This window comes from Sorex fumeus, unplaced genomic scaffold (assembly GCF_029834395.1).
Source record: "Sorex fumeus unplaced genomic scaffold, SorFum_2.1 ptg000002l, whole genome shotgun sequence".
Taxonomy (NCBI): domain Eukaryota; kingdom Metazoa; phylum Chordata; class Mammalia; order Eulipotyphla; family Soricidae; genus Sorex; species Sorex fumeus.
Window position 1 is genome coordinate 31,962,263 of NW_026606059.1, and position 16,821 is coordinate 31,979,083.

The 16,821-nt window shown below is 40.9% G+C and overlaps 1 protein-coding gene, 1 long non-coding RNA gene and 1 other non-coding gene across 4 annotated transcripts in view; 2 read left to right on the forward strand and 1 right to left on the reverse strand.

The window, feature by feature from the left end:
* Positions 1-2,521: 2,521 nt before the first annotated feature.
* On the forward strand, positions 2,522-5,305 carry LOC130021301 (uncharacterized). 2 transcript variants are annotated; one of them, XR_008792151.1, is made up of 4 exons: positions 2,522-2,819; positions 4,548-4,649; positions 4,887-4,948; positions 5,139-5,305. It is a non-coding gene; the product is annotated as an uncharacterized LOC130021301 (long non-coding RNA). The 2 variants fall into 2 exon arrangements; XR_008792152.1 differs by having other exon boundaries at positions 2,522-2,657.
* Positions 4,730-4,813, forward strand: LOC130023243 (small nucleolar RNA SNORD87). The gene has a single exon (XR_008792429.1). It is a non-coding gene; the product is annotated as a small nucleolar RNA SNORD87 (small nucleolar RNA).
* A 206-nt stretch (positions 5,306-5,511) lies between the features above and the next one.
* The window catches only part of MCMDC2 (minichromosome maintenance domain containing 2), a 35,331-nt gene continuing 24,021 nt past the window's right edge, over positions 5,512-16,821 (reverse strand). Inside the window, exons 13-14 of the mRNA XM_056111535.1 lie at positions 12,482-12,591; positions 5,512-5,721 (exon numbers count right to left, since the gene is read on the reverse strand). Of these exons, the coding sequence (XP_055967510.1) occupies positions 5,555-5,721; positions 12,482-12,591 (277 nt within the window). The 3' untranslated portion in view covers positions 5,512-5,554. The remainder of the gene's footprint in view (positions 5,722-12,481; positions 12,592-16,821) is intronic.

A 16,821-nucleotide genomic window follows, 5' to 3' on the forward strand; every position in this document is an offset into this window, starting at 1 on the left:
CGCATGCCTTAGAAAAGAAGGATAGATCTATTTTGCAATCAGAGAGGAAAGGAGGAAAACAAACTTTTTTTGTTTGTTTTGGTGTCACATCTACTAGTGCTTGTGGCTACTCCCAGCACAGTGATACGGGCCAATCCCCAAAGGTATTTGTGGCACCATGAAATGCCAGAGGTCCATCCCCAGCTCACACAAGCAAAACATGAGCACTCAGCCCTTTGACCCATCTCCATGGCCCTGGAAACACTTAAAAAAAAAAATCTATAGAGAAATTCTTTAGTAATGAATGAGCATAATCAAAATTTGTTATCGTAGGTTTAGATTTTTACAACCATGAATTCCTGTAAAAATTTTTTCTGGATTTTGAATCAATATTTTTCTAAGTTCCACTTTTAAAGGAGGAAGTATCTTTCACTGATTCAACTGTTTAATGATTCCCTTTCCACTTGAATTCTTCTCTGGTCAGCTCGTAAGCCTGTCTCCTCCACGAAGTGTTCAGTGTTCCAGAGTCAGAACTCCATATATAATGACTGAAAGAATGCAAGATTTATAACATTCAGGGTGCAAAAATATTAGCAGCAAATTTTATGTTTATAAAAATGCTAATAAGAGTTTTATGAGTGCGCTTTCTTTTTTTAAAAAAAGGGGGGGTTATTTTGTTTGAGTTGGGTTTGGCTTTGAATTTTTGTCACATTAGAAGTGCTCAGGGCTGTTTCCCACCAGTGCATGAAGAAGGCTGTGCTCCTAGCAGCAGGATGTATGGTGTCAGGGAACTCCAGGGAACTCCAAGCTCCTATAAGCAAAGTGTGCTCCAGTCCTTTGAGCTGTCTCCCTCACTCTAAGGAGGCATGTTTTTTAAAAAAATTTATTTACTTACATTTTATTTCCTCCAATCCCTGCAGTGCTCAGGGCCACCAGGGTTATACCCAGAACTGGGTAGCAGGCATGCAGTACTCAGGATTTATGCTTTACCACTGGAGGAACATCATGGGCCATGAGTGGTAGAATTTGGAGTGGTTGTGTTTTTTTTTGGGGGGGGGAGCATTGAGGGGGTTCCAGGATTTACTATGGGTGCTCAGGGTTTACTCATGGAGGGGCTCAGGGCTCCATATGTGGTGCTGGGGATCCAACCCGGTCAAACACATGCAAGCCCAGCTGCATTACGCTCTGGACCAAAAGGCTTTTTCTTAAATTCTGTTACTATTAATAAAATAACTATAGCTATTATTAAGGAAAAGCATTTTTGCCTCTAGTTCTTCTGTATGATTGCAGATAATTTCATGCGAGGAAGTATAAGCAAATACAATCAACTAGAAATACTAGACCCTTAATATGTATATGAAAATGTGTCCCAAGATGACCTCACACAGCAAGGCAGAGATTCTAGCTCCGAGCCATCCCAGTAGCTAGAACTGTGTGTGTGTGTGTGTGTGTGTGTGTGTGTGTGTATCTGTGTATGATGATGACCGTTCCGCCCTCCCCAGGGCCCCCTCCCCAACTTCCACCCAGGGCCTCAGGACATGGCATGTTCGCTACCATTTGAACCAAAAGCCTGCCAGACCTCTTCCCTTTGTGGTTGTTGCCACGGGCTGGGGTCATCCTCTTGGTTGGAGTTGCATCATACTTTGCACATATTTTTTTTTTTCTTTAGTGGGGATAAACCCAGGGCTGACCGCTGTGAAGCACCTTTGGCACTGCTTGCACATTTTCCGTTTTGGTACTCTCACTGGCTGGCACGGGACTGGGACAGCACTCTACAAAGAGCGAAAGTACTGAGTACCGAGCTCTAACACTGAGTGACTCCAGACCTAGAAAACTTCCTTTTCACATTTTCTGCTAGCTTGGACCCACGCAAATGAGCAATTCGTTTACATACCGAAACAAACTAATTTTCACGAGCAGTAGGAGCCAGAGTGATAATACAGCGGGTATGCCGTATGCATTGTACGCGATCGACCCGAATTGGATCTCCAGTACACAATAGGGTCCCGGAATCCGCCAGAAGTGATCCCTGAGCACAGCCCGTGCGGCCCAAAAACAAAACAAAACAAAACCAAGTATTATGAAAATTCCATTTTAAAAAAGAGCGTTGTCGGGCTGGAGCGATAGCACAGCGGGTAGGGCATTTGCCTTGCACGCAGCCAACATGACCGACACAGGTTCGATTCCCAGCACCCCATATGGTCCCCTGAGGACCGCCAGGAGCAATTCCTGAGTGCATGAGCCAGGAGTAACCCCTGAGCATCGCCAGGTGTGACCCAAAAAGAAAAAAAAATAGAGCGTCGTCGTAATTCCACAGCCCTGCGTAACCCCACGCCCTCAATATAAATGTACAGTACGTTTTACTACCACAAGATATGAAACCAAGTACCCCCTAAGAAGAAGCTCGGCGAAGAAGTCACAACGCTTACTGCGGGGGGCGTGGTCAGATACCGGAAAAGTGGGTCCAGGGCCCGGAAGAGGCGGGGCACCAGGCGCCCTAAGAGGCGCTCGCGCCCCGCGCGCTTCCTTTTCCGCTCGGCTGCGGCCGGAGCTAACGCGTGCAGTGGCCGCCGGCAGAGCACCTGGGCCGAGTCTGTGTGCCGATCTCCGGGCTCTTGGTGTTTTGTCCCCTTAGCTATAATCTTTCTGCCGGGACCCCGACCTCGTGCGGAGCCCATGTACGTCCCAGGCTTCGGGGGCTCCCGGGGTCTTCACTGCGATGGCGCCTGCCCCACGCCCGAGTGGCCGCGGGGACGGGGGGGAGGGGTGGTGCCGACCGCAGCCCTCCCCCCCACCCTGTTGGCGCGGCTCCAACCTCTTCTGGTTTAAGTTGCGTTTTTGTAAGTAACCACCAGACTCTTTGCAAATGCCGGTAACTTAGTTAAGGGTCATAACCTTACGGGTCCCCAGGCGGCGGGAAGGAACGGGTCGGTGGGTGGCCCCGAAACCCGTCCTGGCCTTCGTTGCCACCGTTTTGTGTACCTGGGAAGCCGTGCGGCCCTACAAGTAGGTGGTTATTGTCCTTTGGGGTCATTTTATAGTGGGGGAATAATAATTCGATAACAGTATGGCCCGTAACCTCTGACTGCTTTTCCAGCTGCTCGCTGAAAAAAATCCTAGCGGCGCTAAGCCGGGTCCTTGTTATTAGTTACTGGGTCCTGTAAATTTAGAGAAGGTTGCGCTGTATAGATGGCCCTTCAGCTCCAAACGCGACTTTCTGGGCATGATACTAGAATAAACGGCCCACCTGGGAGGTGGGAGGCACGTTTCCTGTTCATGAATGTGAACAGTTCACTAGCAAAACAAACGCGCTGTTTGTTTATCTGCCAGGGATTACGGTCGTGCCTATTTGAGATCCATGTGTCTTTTATTAATGTTTAAAACTGATGAAATTGGTCCCCCACTTCATACAGGAACAGGAATATCAACCATGCTGTAGCAGCTGTTTGTGCCCTACCTCATTCCTCTTGCCTTGCTCCCTAAGGTTTGGCCGTCTGGGGGTTTGTGTCCAGTTTCTTGATTTGGGATGGAGGAGAGTGGGTGGCAGTTACCACAAGCGCATGTGTATAGGTGTGTGCATAATTTGTTTGTAGAAAAACTGGATTATGCATAGTGCCTGATTCTCATAAGACAAATTCCTGAATTAGGATTTAGAATAAGCTTCCAGATACTGATTATGGGAAATAATTTCAGCTTTTCAAGGCTTGACAGTGACAAATTGTCTTTGCAAGGTTCAACATTTGATATATCTTAAATCATTTCCAATAGCCATCTGGTTCAATGATTTATCCTCCTGGGGTGTTTTGTCTAAGTGTTCTTTCAGGACATTTGGGACGTGTTCTATGGATGATTCAATAAGAATGCCAGCACTATGTGTGTAAAACTGAATTTGGCTTTGTGCTTTTTGAAGAGTTTTTTTTTTTTTTTAAATAACCTTTAACCAGGCTCATAGCTCATCCTTGTTAAGGTGAGACAGAAAATCAATAGATGCATAATCATTAAGACCATTCTTAAAATCATATTGCCAAGGTAAAGAACTATACAACGTTTTTCCTATCCAGGCTGATAATATTCATTTCCAGGTTGAAAAGATCATTTAAAGGATTGTTAGGAATTGATCTTTTGAGAAGGATTTTTTTCCCTTTGGAGGCAGGGTACACCAAGTGGTGTTCAGGGAATGCAAGGCGAGTGCCTTAACCTCCCTGTATCACCTCTGAATGCTTCCTTCCTTTTACTGAGTTATAGGAGTTGTGCATGTGTGTTGTTATGTGTATCAGATTCTTGGCACCCACCACTAGTTTCTTTGATGTCCTGTCACCAAAAGATGTATGATCTTGAATAATTCTAGTTGGAAAGTTGGTTGGAATTACGGTAGTGTAAACATGGTTAGTGTATCGTTACTGGTAGAATGGAAGACTTTTATTGGACTTCTGGTGTATAAGGTGATAAAATAAGGACTGGATATAGTTCCTATTAAGAGGCCTTGCTTTGTGAGGCCTTGGGTTCAATCCCCAGTTCAGCAAAAGAAAAACAGTTGTAATAGAATTCAGTGTGATTTTTATTTCCAGGTGAGACGAAGCCTGTCATCATGAAGATACATAGAAGTTATCATGATAAATACTTGGCATAGAGGATTGCTGGGAACCACATAGCACACAACTGCATATGAGGTACCAAAAGTTAACATTAGATTATGTTTTTATTTCTGGATATTTCTGTTCCTGGCTTTGTATATTTTGACATAAGATTAACTGGCACAATGATGACATCACCTTTTGCCGTTTACCCAGCAGAGGGTTTCTTTGAAGAACTATTTTGAGACTGAGATGCCAGTAATATATAATAATAAGAATTCATCAAATGTAATGAAGCTTTAGATTAATGGATAAAATTGTTCCCACACATAGGTAACTGCTGGTGAATGATCCAAGAATTTAGCTGTGAGTTTGAAAAACAGTCATTATCTCAGGTAAGTTGTTAAGCAACACCCATATGTAATGTGTATATATACATATAATCTGGTAAAGCCCCAAAGAATTAAAGAAGTTCCATAATAAAGTGGGAGGGGGCATAGATTCCCTTTTTAAAATGGGTATGAAGAGCTGTCCCTGTTCCTATTTTCATCATGATTTTGTGATTTTTTTTTTTCTCCCTTGGAGGTACTACATGCAACATTTTGGAAGGGAAAACTGAAGACAACGTGAAACAAAAGATAAAAATGTTTGATTATCACCTTGGAATGTGTAAATGTATAAATTATTTTTATAACAAAAATACATAATATGAATTTTTTGATACTATGAAATAAAATTTTCTCTGAAGTGCATCAGGAGTTTAAATCCATACTATTTTCCTATTAGTGTTTTTTTCTCAGAAGTTATATCTCGAAAATGTGTATTTTTGTGTTTCTATTCCCAGTTTGGCACCTTGGAGTACATTTAAAAAAATGGTTTAGGAGCCATAGCATGTAGTTGCTTTTAAAAATAGTATTCAAGTTTTGATCTGTGAAGAAGCATGGTTTCATAGGCACAGGCATACTGCTTAAAAAGGAATGAAAAATTTTGTTTCACATTTCCTATTCATCACCAGCAAGAGTAGCTGTCCCAGGTCCATAAGTAACAATAAACTGATGAAGCTGTTGCTGGCATTGAGTCAGGTAGATATCTCTCTGTTCTAAAAAGTCTTCATTATATTGTTCAAATGGAAATACTGCATTTGGAGCAACACAAAATACTGCAGCACCTAGTGAAGAAGAAAAGTACGAGAAATATTTAGTAGAATGCTAAGCATGAAATTAAAATGTCAACAAAATAAGGAATTAAGTTCTGACTTAAACAGACTAGTCCAGATGTTACTCGATTTGAGACCCAGGATATAGTTAAGAGGCAAACATAGGTCAACCATTGGCAGAATAAGGTTTATATTTAAAGTTTGAAAAATTGGCAGGTAAATAACCAAATGACCAATTGGAGATAAAAAAAAGTACTGAAATAATCATTTGATTAATATCAAGTGAATGGTTGGGGGTCAGTATTTGTGAGTGGTGTACTAATTCAAAGCCACTAATTAAAGGACCATTCAATTAAAAAACCACTGGGGCTGAACAAAAGGGTTGTGAAGGCTCAATCCTTTATAACATAAGGTCTTTAGCCTTGCCTGGATTGATCCTTGACTACCACTGGGTGTGGTCCCCCTTCCCTCTCCCCAAAGTAGTTGACAGGCCAGGAAGACTAAATGTATGCTTTTAATGCAGGAATTTCATGTTTCATCACTGGGGCTATATATCCCCTCACCACTTGATTGGGAGTGACTCCTTGAACAATTTGTTGGGAGTTGCCTCAAAACCACTGACAATGGGGAAGATGAATTGTCACGTTGTCATATGGGTGCAAAGACCTGCACTGTAGCACTGTCCTGTTAATCGATTTGCTCGAGTGGGCACCAGTAGCCTTCTCTGTTGTGAGACTTGTTAGTCTTTTTTGGCATATCTAATGCGTCACAGGCTTTTATTGCCTGATAGGATCAACCCAACAAACACAGAATACCATTAGATAACTAACAATTTTTTGTTAAGCACAGGGGCTTGTAAGGCTCAAGCTGATGACCTTGTGTAGAAAACAGGACTAAGTAACATGTACCATTGTCTTCCTTGTAATATAAAGTGACTTATCTGTCAGAGGCTAACAAATAGATTATCTGAATCCCATCCCCTCTTTTTTTTTTTTAACGGGGGAGACTTCAGAAGCCCTCTGATGACCAGGTTTCTCCTGGCAATTTTGGACCTGATACTTGGGCGCTGTTTAGATTCAGTAAATGCTGGCAGTTACCAGGACCACTCCAGTGGAGTTCAGGGGGCCATGTGGATCTGGGGATCAAACCTAGGGCAAGAGAGGCCCAATACACAGAACACACGCGTTGCATGCAGGAGGTCTGAGATTGACCCCAGGCGAAGCATGGTCCTTCAGGCACTGCCAGCAATGACTCCCAAGCACAGCTAAAAATAACCCCAGGAGCACCAATGAATGTATCCCAAAACCCAAAAATGAACTAAAAATTGGGGAGCTTGTCACATGCAAGGCTATCTTCCTTTAAGCTATCTCTGTGACCCATCCACTTATTTTCTTAAGTACTTTACTCCTGTAATATTTCAGTGGAAGTTTTAATGTCCTCTCTACTGTACATCATACAGTCTAGTTATCTTTGAAGGATAGGCCTCTTCAAGATGTTCAGAATAATACTTTTCAAGATGTATCATTTTGTGAAGTCATGAAATTTACATACAAGTGGTACTACATGGAAAGTATCATGTTAAGCGAAATGAGTCAGAAAGAGAGGGATAGACATAGAAAGATTGCATTAATCTGGGGAACATAAAGTAACAAAATAGGAGACTAACACCCAAGAACAGCTGAGATAAGTACCAGGAGGTTTACTCCATGGCTTGGAGGTCAGCCACACATGCTAGGGGAAAAGGAATCTCAGATAGATAAGGGAGCACCAAGTAAAGGGTGTTAGGAGGATCCTCCCAGGATGGGAAATGCATGGTGAAAGTAGACTATAGACTGAACATGATTGCGACTCAATGCCTCTTCTGCAAACCACAGCACCCAAAAGGAGAGAGAACAAAAAGGAATGCCCTGCCACAGAGGCAGGGGGGGATGGGGGTGGGAGGGATACTGGGATCCGTGGTGGTAGAAAATGGGCGCTGGTGGAGGGATGGGTACTTGATCATTGTATAATTGAAACCCAAGCACAAAAATTTGTAAGTCTATAACTACCTCATGGTGTTTCCCTAATAAAAATTTAAAAACAAACAAGATGTATCATTTTGCTAAAGTTTTTAGAGCTAAGTTCAATTAAGATCTGAAGTCTCATGAGAAACTTCAACATAATGAAGGTCTTAGAATTGAACTTATATTAGAAATAACCTTTCTTTTGATATATATGGCCAACATTCTGATCTTTGTCACATGAGACCCTCTTCTGCGGTTTCCCCCTCATTTCCTCTTGAAGCCAGTTGTTACATCCTTTACCTCAGGGTGTATCTTCCTACATTCTAGATGCTAATTTTCAGTATCTTTGCTGGTGATTTCTCAGTTAAAGTCTCAGTAAAATTCTCTTCAAATTCCTGATTCCTCTGTTTATATCCCTGCAGGATGTTACACTGATACCTATAATTTCATTTTGCCAGTGTTTTCTTTCTTCAGTCTTGCCAATTGGCACTATGATCCACTCATGTAGAAATTTTCATTTGTCCCTCCATGCCCGCTCCCCACCATCCAACTCTTAAATTTAGTTCACGAGTATTTCCTATTGGCTGTGCATTTAAAAAAATATATATGTAGAATTCTTTTTTCTGGCTATGTTAAAAGCAATTTTTTTTCTTTTTGGGTCAGACCCAGCAATGCTCAGTGGCTCTGCACTCAGGAATTATTCCTGGCTGTTCTTGGGGGACCATATGGGATGCTGGGGATTGAACCCAGGTTGGCCACTTACGAGGCAAATGCCCTACCTGCTGTACTATCCCTCTGGCCCCATTAAGAGCTTTTAGCACTTAAGACTTCAAAATCAAGGGCTTGAGAGATAGTGGGAGGTTAAATCTCATACTTGGCATGTGCCCAATCCTGTTCTGTCCCTGGCACTACATGATTCTCTGATTATTCCTAGATGTAGGCCTGTGTAACCCCTAAACACCAACAGAGATGCTCCGGTGATTCCTAACATTTCAAGGCATAAGCTCCAGTGCATCCTGGGACTCAAAGCATCTGGCTCAGTTACCAAAGAATCTCTGGAATTGGTCCCCACTGAGTACCACTTGTAAGGAAATTCCTACCTGGAAAAATAAATACCTACCTGAAATTCATTATGAAAACAAAACATACGCAAAAGATAAAAAAATCTTAGAGACCTGGAAGATAATTCAAACAGCTGAACACTTGCATATAGGAATTCTAGGTTAGTTCCCGGAAGCTGGAAGCAGCCACTGAACACTGCTGGATGTGGCCCCCAAATCGAAACCAGCCAAAAAAAATCCCTACACATAATCCTATTTACATCATCAAATATTTTAAGTGCCTCAAGAAAGTCTAGGGTTAGAAATGGTATATCAAGCCAGACACTTGCTTTGCATGTGGCTTACCCTGGTTCGATTCCTAATGCCACATATGGTCTCCTGAACACCGCCAGGAGTTAAGACCTGAGAAATGCTGGGTGTGGCCCAAAAACCAAAAACATTTTGGACGAATATCTATCAAATGAAAATACTTTGTTATATTTACCAGAGAAGTCCTTAATACTACAGTGCCCAAGTTTTTTAGTTCAGGGACACATTATTGTATTCTTACTGGTCTGGAGCAATAACACAGTGGGTAGGGCGTTTGCCTTGCATGGCCAACCCAGGTTCGATTCCTCTGTCCCTCTTGAAGACCCCGGCAAGCTACTGAGAGTATCCTGCCCTCATGGCAGAGCCTGGCAAGCTCCCTGTGGCATATTCGATATGCCAAAAATAGTAACAAGTCTCACAATGGAGACGTTCCTGGTACCCGCTGGAGCAAATCGATGAACAATGGGAGGACAGTGCTAAAGTGCAGTGCTACTAAACCTAGTTATGTCTTAACTGACATTATTGTAAAATTAGCAGCATTTTACTTATGGTAAATTAATGTATCTTTCATGTTATAACATGTATTTTGAGAAGGGCTACAGAGATAATTCAGTGATTCCGTACTTGCCTTGCATGGACACCCAAACGGAAGTGAAAAGCTGCTGTGAACTTCCTTAGAGGGTGGGGTGGGTGTGGGTCATACCTGTCAGGGAGCTCTTCCTGGTGATCAGGAGTAACTGTAAAAATGGGCCAGGTGGTGCCAGTGATTGAACCTCAGCTCCAGAATGCAAAGCATGTGCTCTAACCCACTGAGTTATCTCCTCAGCCCTCAAATATGTTGTTGTTGTTTTCTTTTTGGGCCACACCCAGAGATGCACAGGGGTTACTCCTGGCACTGTACTCAGGAATCACTCCTGGTGGTGCTCAGGGGACCATATGAGATGCTGGGAATCGAACCCGGGTTGGCCATGTGCAAGGCAAACACCCTACCCTCTGTGCTATGGCTCCAGCCCCTCAAATATGATTTTAAATAAACAGCAAGAGATGAAAAAAAGTCAAAATAAAATATATATTCTTCCTACTATTATCTAGTATGTTAGGAACCATAATTTTTATTTTGGCAAATTATTCAGAATAATAACTATCCTTTTCTGAGAGACGTGAACCTCTAAGACATAGAATTTATAGTTCATCTTTCTGAGCACAAAGGCAAAAAGCAAACAACATAAAAAATACAGATTACATCTAACTTAGGGGTTCATAAACTCTAAGACTACATGGAATCTTTCATTTTATAGCATGTATTTTGAGAACATGTATTCATAATACATGTTATAAAATGAAAGATACATAAAAACTGAAAGATTCTATTTAATAACGCTTGGTTTAGACATTTGTGGAGTGAAGTTGTAATTGATCTTTGTGAAGTTATTAGAGTAAAAAACATATAGCAAACTTAAGTACTAAATATATATGTACAGAAAAGTCCATGTTAATATATTCTTTTAAGTCTCAGCTTTGGAAGCAAAGTTTGGTTTGAAGATTGGTAATCTTTCATCAAAATTAATGCCTCATCTGGTTCAACAAGAACTTACTGAAAATAACTCGGGCTGGAGTGATAGCACAGTGGGTAGGGAGGGCATTTGCCTTGCACTCGGTCGACCTGGGTTTGATTGCTAGCATTCCATATGGTCCCCCAAGTACCGCCAGGAGTAATTCCTGAGTGCATGAGCCAGGAGTAACCCATGTGCATTCCTGGGTGTGACAAAAAACAACAACAACAACAACAACAACAACATTTTTATTCGAAGACTTTTTTTTTGCTTTTTGGGTGGGTCACACCCGGCGATGCACAGGGGTTACTCCTGGTTCTGCACTCAAGAATTATTCCTGGCAGTGCTCAGGGGACCATATGGGATGCTGGAAACCGAACCCGGTCGTCGGCCGCATGCAAGGCAAAAGCCCTGCCCACTGTGATATCGCTCCAGCCCCTTGAAGACTCTTCTTGGGCCAGAGAGATATTGTACAGCAAGTAGGGCAATTGCCTTGCATGTGGCCAACTGGGTTCAATAACTGGCATCCCATATAATCTCCTGAGCCAGCCAGGAGTGATTTCTGAGTGTAGTGCCAGGAGTGACCACTGAGCACCCCGGGTGTGGCCGAACCCTCTACCCCATTATCCCCCTTCCGAAAAGAATTCTTTTCTGGAATCAGGGAAATAGAACAGTGAGGTATGGCGTTTGTTTTGGATGTGGCCCACCTGGGTTTGATCCCCAACACACCATATGGTTCCCCAAGTCCCACCAGGAGTGGTTTCTGGGCAGAGAGTGAGGAGTAAGCCTTGAGCACCACCGAATATGACTCAAAAACAAAAAGAACAATAACAATAAATTTTTTAAAACTCTGGGTTTTTTTTTTTGGCTTTTTGGTTCATACCTGATGATGCTCAGGGATTACTCCTGGCTCTGCACTCAGGTATGACTCCTGGCAGTGCTCAGGGGACCATATGAAATGCTGGGGATCGAACCTGGGTTAGCTGCGTGAAAGGGAAACGCCCTACCTGTTATGCTATCACTCCAGCCCCAGCTCTTCTGTTTTTATTAGCAAAATTACTAAATAAATATTTAGTGGTTGAATAAGTTATGCTGGAGCGATAGCACAGCGGGTAGGGCGTTCGCCTTACAAGCGGCCAACATGGCCGACCCGAGTTCGATTCCTCCGCCCCTCTCAGAGAGCCCGGCAAGCTACCGAGAGTATTCCATATGCCAGACACAGTAACAACAAAGTCTCCAATGGAGACGTTACTGGGCCCGCTCGAGCAAATCGACGATCAACGGGAGGACCTTTACCTTTACCTTTATTATAACAGCAATACTGAAAAGCTAGTGTGCTAGATGATTGCTTTTTTTTCTTGGTTATATGTTTACTCTGGACAATTAAATATTGCATTCTATTTTAAAAAGAGGAAATTTTAAAATTATTTTTCCCCCAGCATTCTTAAACCTACATGGAAATTCAAGTATGGAGAAAGTCATGCATTATATGAAATTATCAGGAGCTGGAGTGATAGTACAGCGGATAGGACGTTTGTCTTGCACGTGCCCGACCCAGGTTCAATCCCCAGCATCCCATATGGTTCCCCAAGAACCCCCAGGATTGATTCCTGAATGCAGAGCCAGAAGTAATCCCTGAGCCTTGCCGGGTGTGACCCCCCCAAAAATATCATATAATGATAATTCCTATAAACAGAAGTTTTCATATTTAAACAGGTCTTTCTTAACTGATAAAATTTATTATTCCTTAGGAGAATATTTAATACATATGTAACATTTTAATAGACTGAGAATATTTAAATTTAAATATTATTATATGTAGGATCATTAAAATTTCATAGATTACCATATTTCAGTGTGAGAGATATCTCAAACAATAAGGCTGCAATGACTACATCTTCTTCAAGGACTTTATTCCTTAAGTTCAATCGAGCATGGGCTTCAGATAGGGACACTCTAAAAAAAAGTTGATGCCAATAAAAACATGTTATTATAAAAGTAATAAATATTTTTGGCAAGACCAAACCAAGTCATAGGTGAATATAAGCAATTGTATTTTTTATTTCTTTTTTATGATTTATTTTATTTACATTGAATCACCATAAATTACAAAGTACAAAATTACTCATGATTGAATTTCAGGATTACAGTGTACTGAAACCAGTCTCTTCAACATTGTCCACTTCCCTTTAACAAAGTGCCCAGTTTCCCTCCTACCTCCATCCTGCTTGTTTAGAAGACACTAAAAAAATTTTTTAAAAAAGGTTTGTTTTCTAGTTTGACTAGACTATTCCAGAACTTTCAAGTATATTGATATATTATCAAGGAATTAGGTTTCTACCCTGACTTCTCTTTATTATTCTAAACCCCTTCCCCCAAATCTGTTCAGATAAATACAAAGTTCAAAAACTTAATCTAAATATCTCTTAAAGACACATACTTGGTATTTTCTTTTAATTTTTCATTTGTTTGGAGTTATCACAGAATCATAAAATGTCAACGTTTGAAGAGATCGTAGGGTTCAAAGTTCAAACTCCAATAAAGTAATTGAATTTTCTTTACAATTGCCCAGCCTCTTGAAACTTTCCTAAGATTCACTATGATTTATGAGGATGTCTACCTTTTAACTGAAAAACTTCCCTTAAGTTCTCAGAATGCAGATATAATGTACATGAATGATAACTGGACTTGGGAAACAGAAAACCTGGGTTAAATCCTTGGAATTTACTAGTTGTGTGACTTTATATAAATTATTTCATTTTAAAATTATTTAATTTATATTTGTAAAAACCTATAAAATGGGGATAACAATAATTCATAGCTTCTGTAATTTCAAATAAAGCATTTGAAAATTTTGTGACTCATCCACAAAAGTTATATAAATGTAAGTTGAAATTGGTTTTACTTTAATTTCCACCCACTAGTACCTGGTTCTGTATTCTGGAACTACAGAACAAGCCTACTACTTCTTAAATGTGACAGTTCTTCAAATAGTCAAAGAAAACTTTTATAATTACCCTTTTTCTAATATATTTCTAGTTCCTTTAGTATACCAAGACACACATAATATGTAGCATCCCAGTTAAAAACTTCATTACCAGATTTGGTAATGCTTTTTTTCTCTACAGGTATTTTGACCAACAGAGGAGAGGTGAGGTAGAATTACTCTTTTATTTTTTCTTTTTCTTCGGTGGAATTACTCTTGACACTACATTCTACTACCCCAAGCAGAGTATAGGTAACATCTTTATTACATTGTCTGTTCATATTAAGCATATTATGGGAATAAATCTCAAATATTTATAATATTAGTACACATCAGGGTTTTGTTTTTTTTCTCTCTCTCTCTCTTTTTTTTTTTTTTTTTTTTTTGCTTTTTGGGTCACGCCCGGCAATGCACAGAGGTTACTCTTGGCTCTGCACTCAGGAATTACCCCTGGCGGTGCTCAGGGGACCATATTGGATGCTGGGAATCGAACCCAGGTCGACTGCGTGCAAGACAAACGCCCTACCCACTGTGCTGTTGGTCCAGCTCCAGGACATATCAGTTTTTTATCATCCACTCATACTTGCACTAGGGAGTTTGGGACCTAATTGAAGTCATTAAATTTATCTTACTGATTTTCTTGTAGATAATATCACTGTTGGTGATTTTTCTGGTGTTATTTACTTACAAATTTAATTATCCTGGCCCTGATATTCCCAACTAAGGTATTTCTAAAAATATTGATTTGGACAGAATATGTGGAGAGTCATTAAGGGGAAAAGAAGAGAGTATCATTCAACTCACCTTCTCTAAAATCAAAGTTGGTGTTATTAGACACCAATCTATAGAAGTAGAAGAAAACTTAAAAGTTTATGATTCTTTTGAGAACTGTTTTCTATTTCATAAACCTATCTCTACACATGCTGTTTAAATACAGTTGTCACATTTAATGTCATATTAAAATTAATTCTGCTTCATTTAATTTCCCCACACCCTTCCCCTTTTACTATTGCTGTAGCAACAGAAGGGCACAAACACACCTGGTTGTAGTGCTTGCACCTCTATAGTGAAGCTCGCTCAACTTTAGTTGTGGTTCTCCTGCACACTTGGCTGTGCTACAGAAATAACATACTCTGTTGTGCTCCAAGGGTCTCAGAAAGCAGAGCTGTAGGGCTTGGTGCATGTAGGCAGCACTGAAGATCAAACTTATGGCTTCACTCTTGTGAAAGCAGGCTATTTTTGCTAATAAACTGTCAACTGATCCCCTCAAATAAACTTTATTTTTAGATCAATATAGTTATATGTTATCTGAGGTTAAGTGAGTTTAAATTTAAAATATCTTTTACTACCTAGAACAAGTTATGAAAATAGCACTTTCAAAGCTCTTAAGTTTTTAATTGATATATGATTATGATTCAAGTAATTAAATAATTAATCCATTAAATAATAATTTAGGAAATGGAAAGTGGGGCAAGAAGAAATGAATCTCAGAACAGTGCAGATCACTGTAGAGATGTCTCCGGACCTTGCGCCAGGATGATTTCACCGGGCACTTCTGATGGGAGCAGGCATTGTCCCTCTGCCAGCTCCAAATGAACCCTGGCGGCCACAAACCTCCAGAACCCAATTGCACCCACCCTCACGACTAATCTTCACAGGCTCTTTCCAAGCTCCTCATGCAAGAGAAATGAATCCGCTGAAAAGCCCAGGTATGTGGGACCAGTGACTGAAAACTCTAGGCCTCAAGGAACTGGGAACAGGCTACCTTTTCCCATCACCCCACCTTCCGGGGTCCTGGTTGTCACGCCCACAAACTGCCTCCTGGTGCCATTTAACTGCATTAACGGCCATGATCCAGAGGCTCATAAATTAATCTCGGAACAGAGCACCTCACTGCAGAAATGTACTCCAATTATTTGAAATTTAAAATTTTAGAATTTCACAGCTGCATGATATCACCTACTATTTTTTATTTTTACTTTTATATTGAATCACTGTGAGATAGACCCTTACACACATCTTACACTATTTATAAAAAGCAATACAAAATAATGTTGGTGGGAAGGTGTAATGGTGGTAGGATTGGTGTTGAAATATTGCATGTAATCAATTATTGTGAACAAATTTATGAAAATTAGCATTGTTAGCACTGTTAGCATTGTCCTGTTCATTGTTCATCAATATGCTCCAGTGGGCACCAGTAATGTTTCCATTGTGAGACTTGTTACTGTTTTGGCATATCAAATATGCCACGGGGAGCTTGCCAGGCTCTGCCATATGGGCGGAATACTCTCTGTAACTTGCCAGTCTCTTCGAGTGGATGGAGGAATTGAACCTGGGTCAGCCGTGTGCAAGGCAAACGCCCTACCCACTGTGCTATCGCTGCAGCCCAGATAGCTCAGTTGGTAGAGTATCAGACATTTTTTATGAAAATAAAAATTAAAAATAAAAAAAATAGAACAATACAGTTGCTTAGAGTGCCTGCTCTGCAGGCAAAGGATCACAAGTTCAAATCCATAGCATGCCACATGTGCTATGTGCAATCTTGGCAACACTGCTGTTTAAGCCTGACAGCCCTGCTATCTGTGATCCCTGGCACTGCAAGCAATTTCTGCTGTACCATACCAAGTATATGTATGCACCACAAAAATAGTGGTGACTTCTGACAAACACCACAACAAAAGATGTGTGAGTGCCATGACCAGGAAGTGAAGCCTTAGTGTGTTGACTCCCAGTAAGCATCAAAACCATTTAACATGTTTGCCTCAACCTGAAGAGTTCATCCTTATGAATGTGTGTGCAAACACAGAAAGCAAAAGAGTGCAAACCACATGAGCAATGAGGCCAAGTTTGTGAGCACCACATAACTGATTTGCATGCCCTGGTGAGCACCACAGTTAAAAATGTGTGAGCCACAGTCCAGCTTGTGTGCACCCTCCTATCATCACTGCATCAATATCAATAACAATAAAGGGAAGGGAGAGAGGGAATAAATAAATTAAAACCAAAGAACAAATGAAACTAAGAAAATGAAAAGCATTTCTTCTTTTCAACAAAACAGAATTCAGTTTCCCATTTTGACAGCATACTTGGTTTCTATGTTGGTTTATCTTTAGCTTACTTTGAGTGGGGACCCTTCCAAGTGGTGCTCAGAAGGCCAGGGGACCAACTGGCAATTCTTAGAGCATATGCCCTAACCC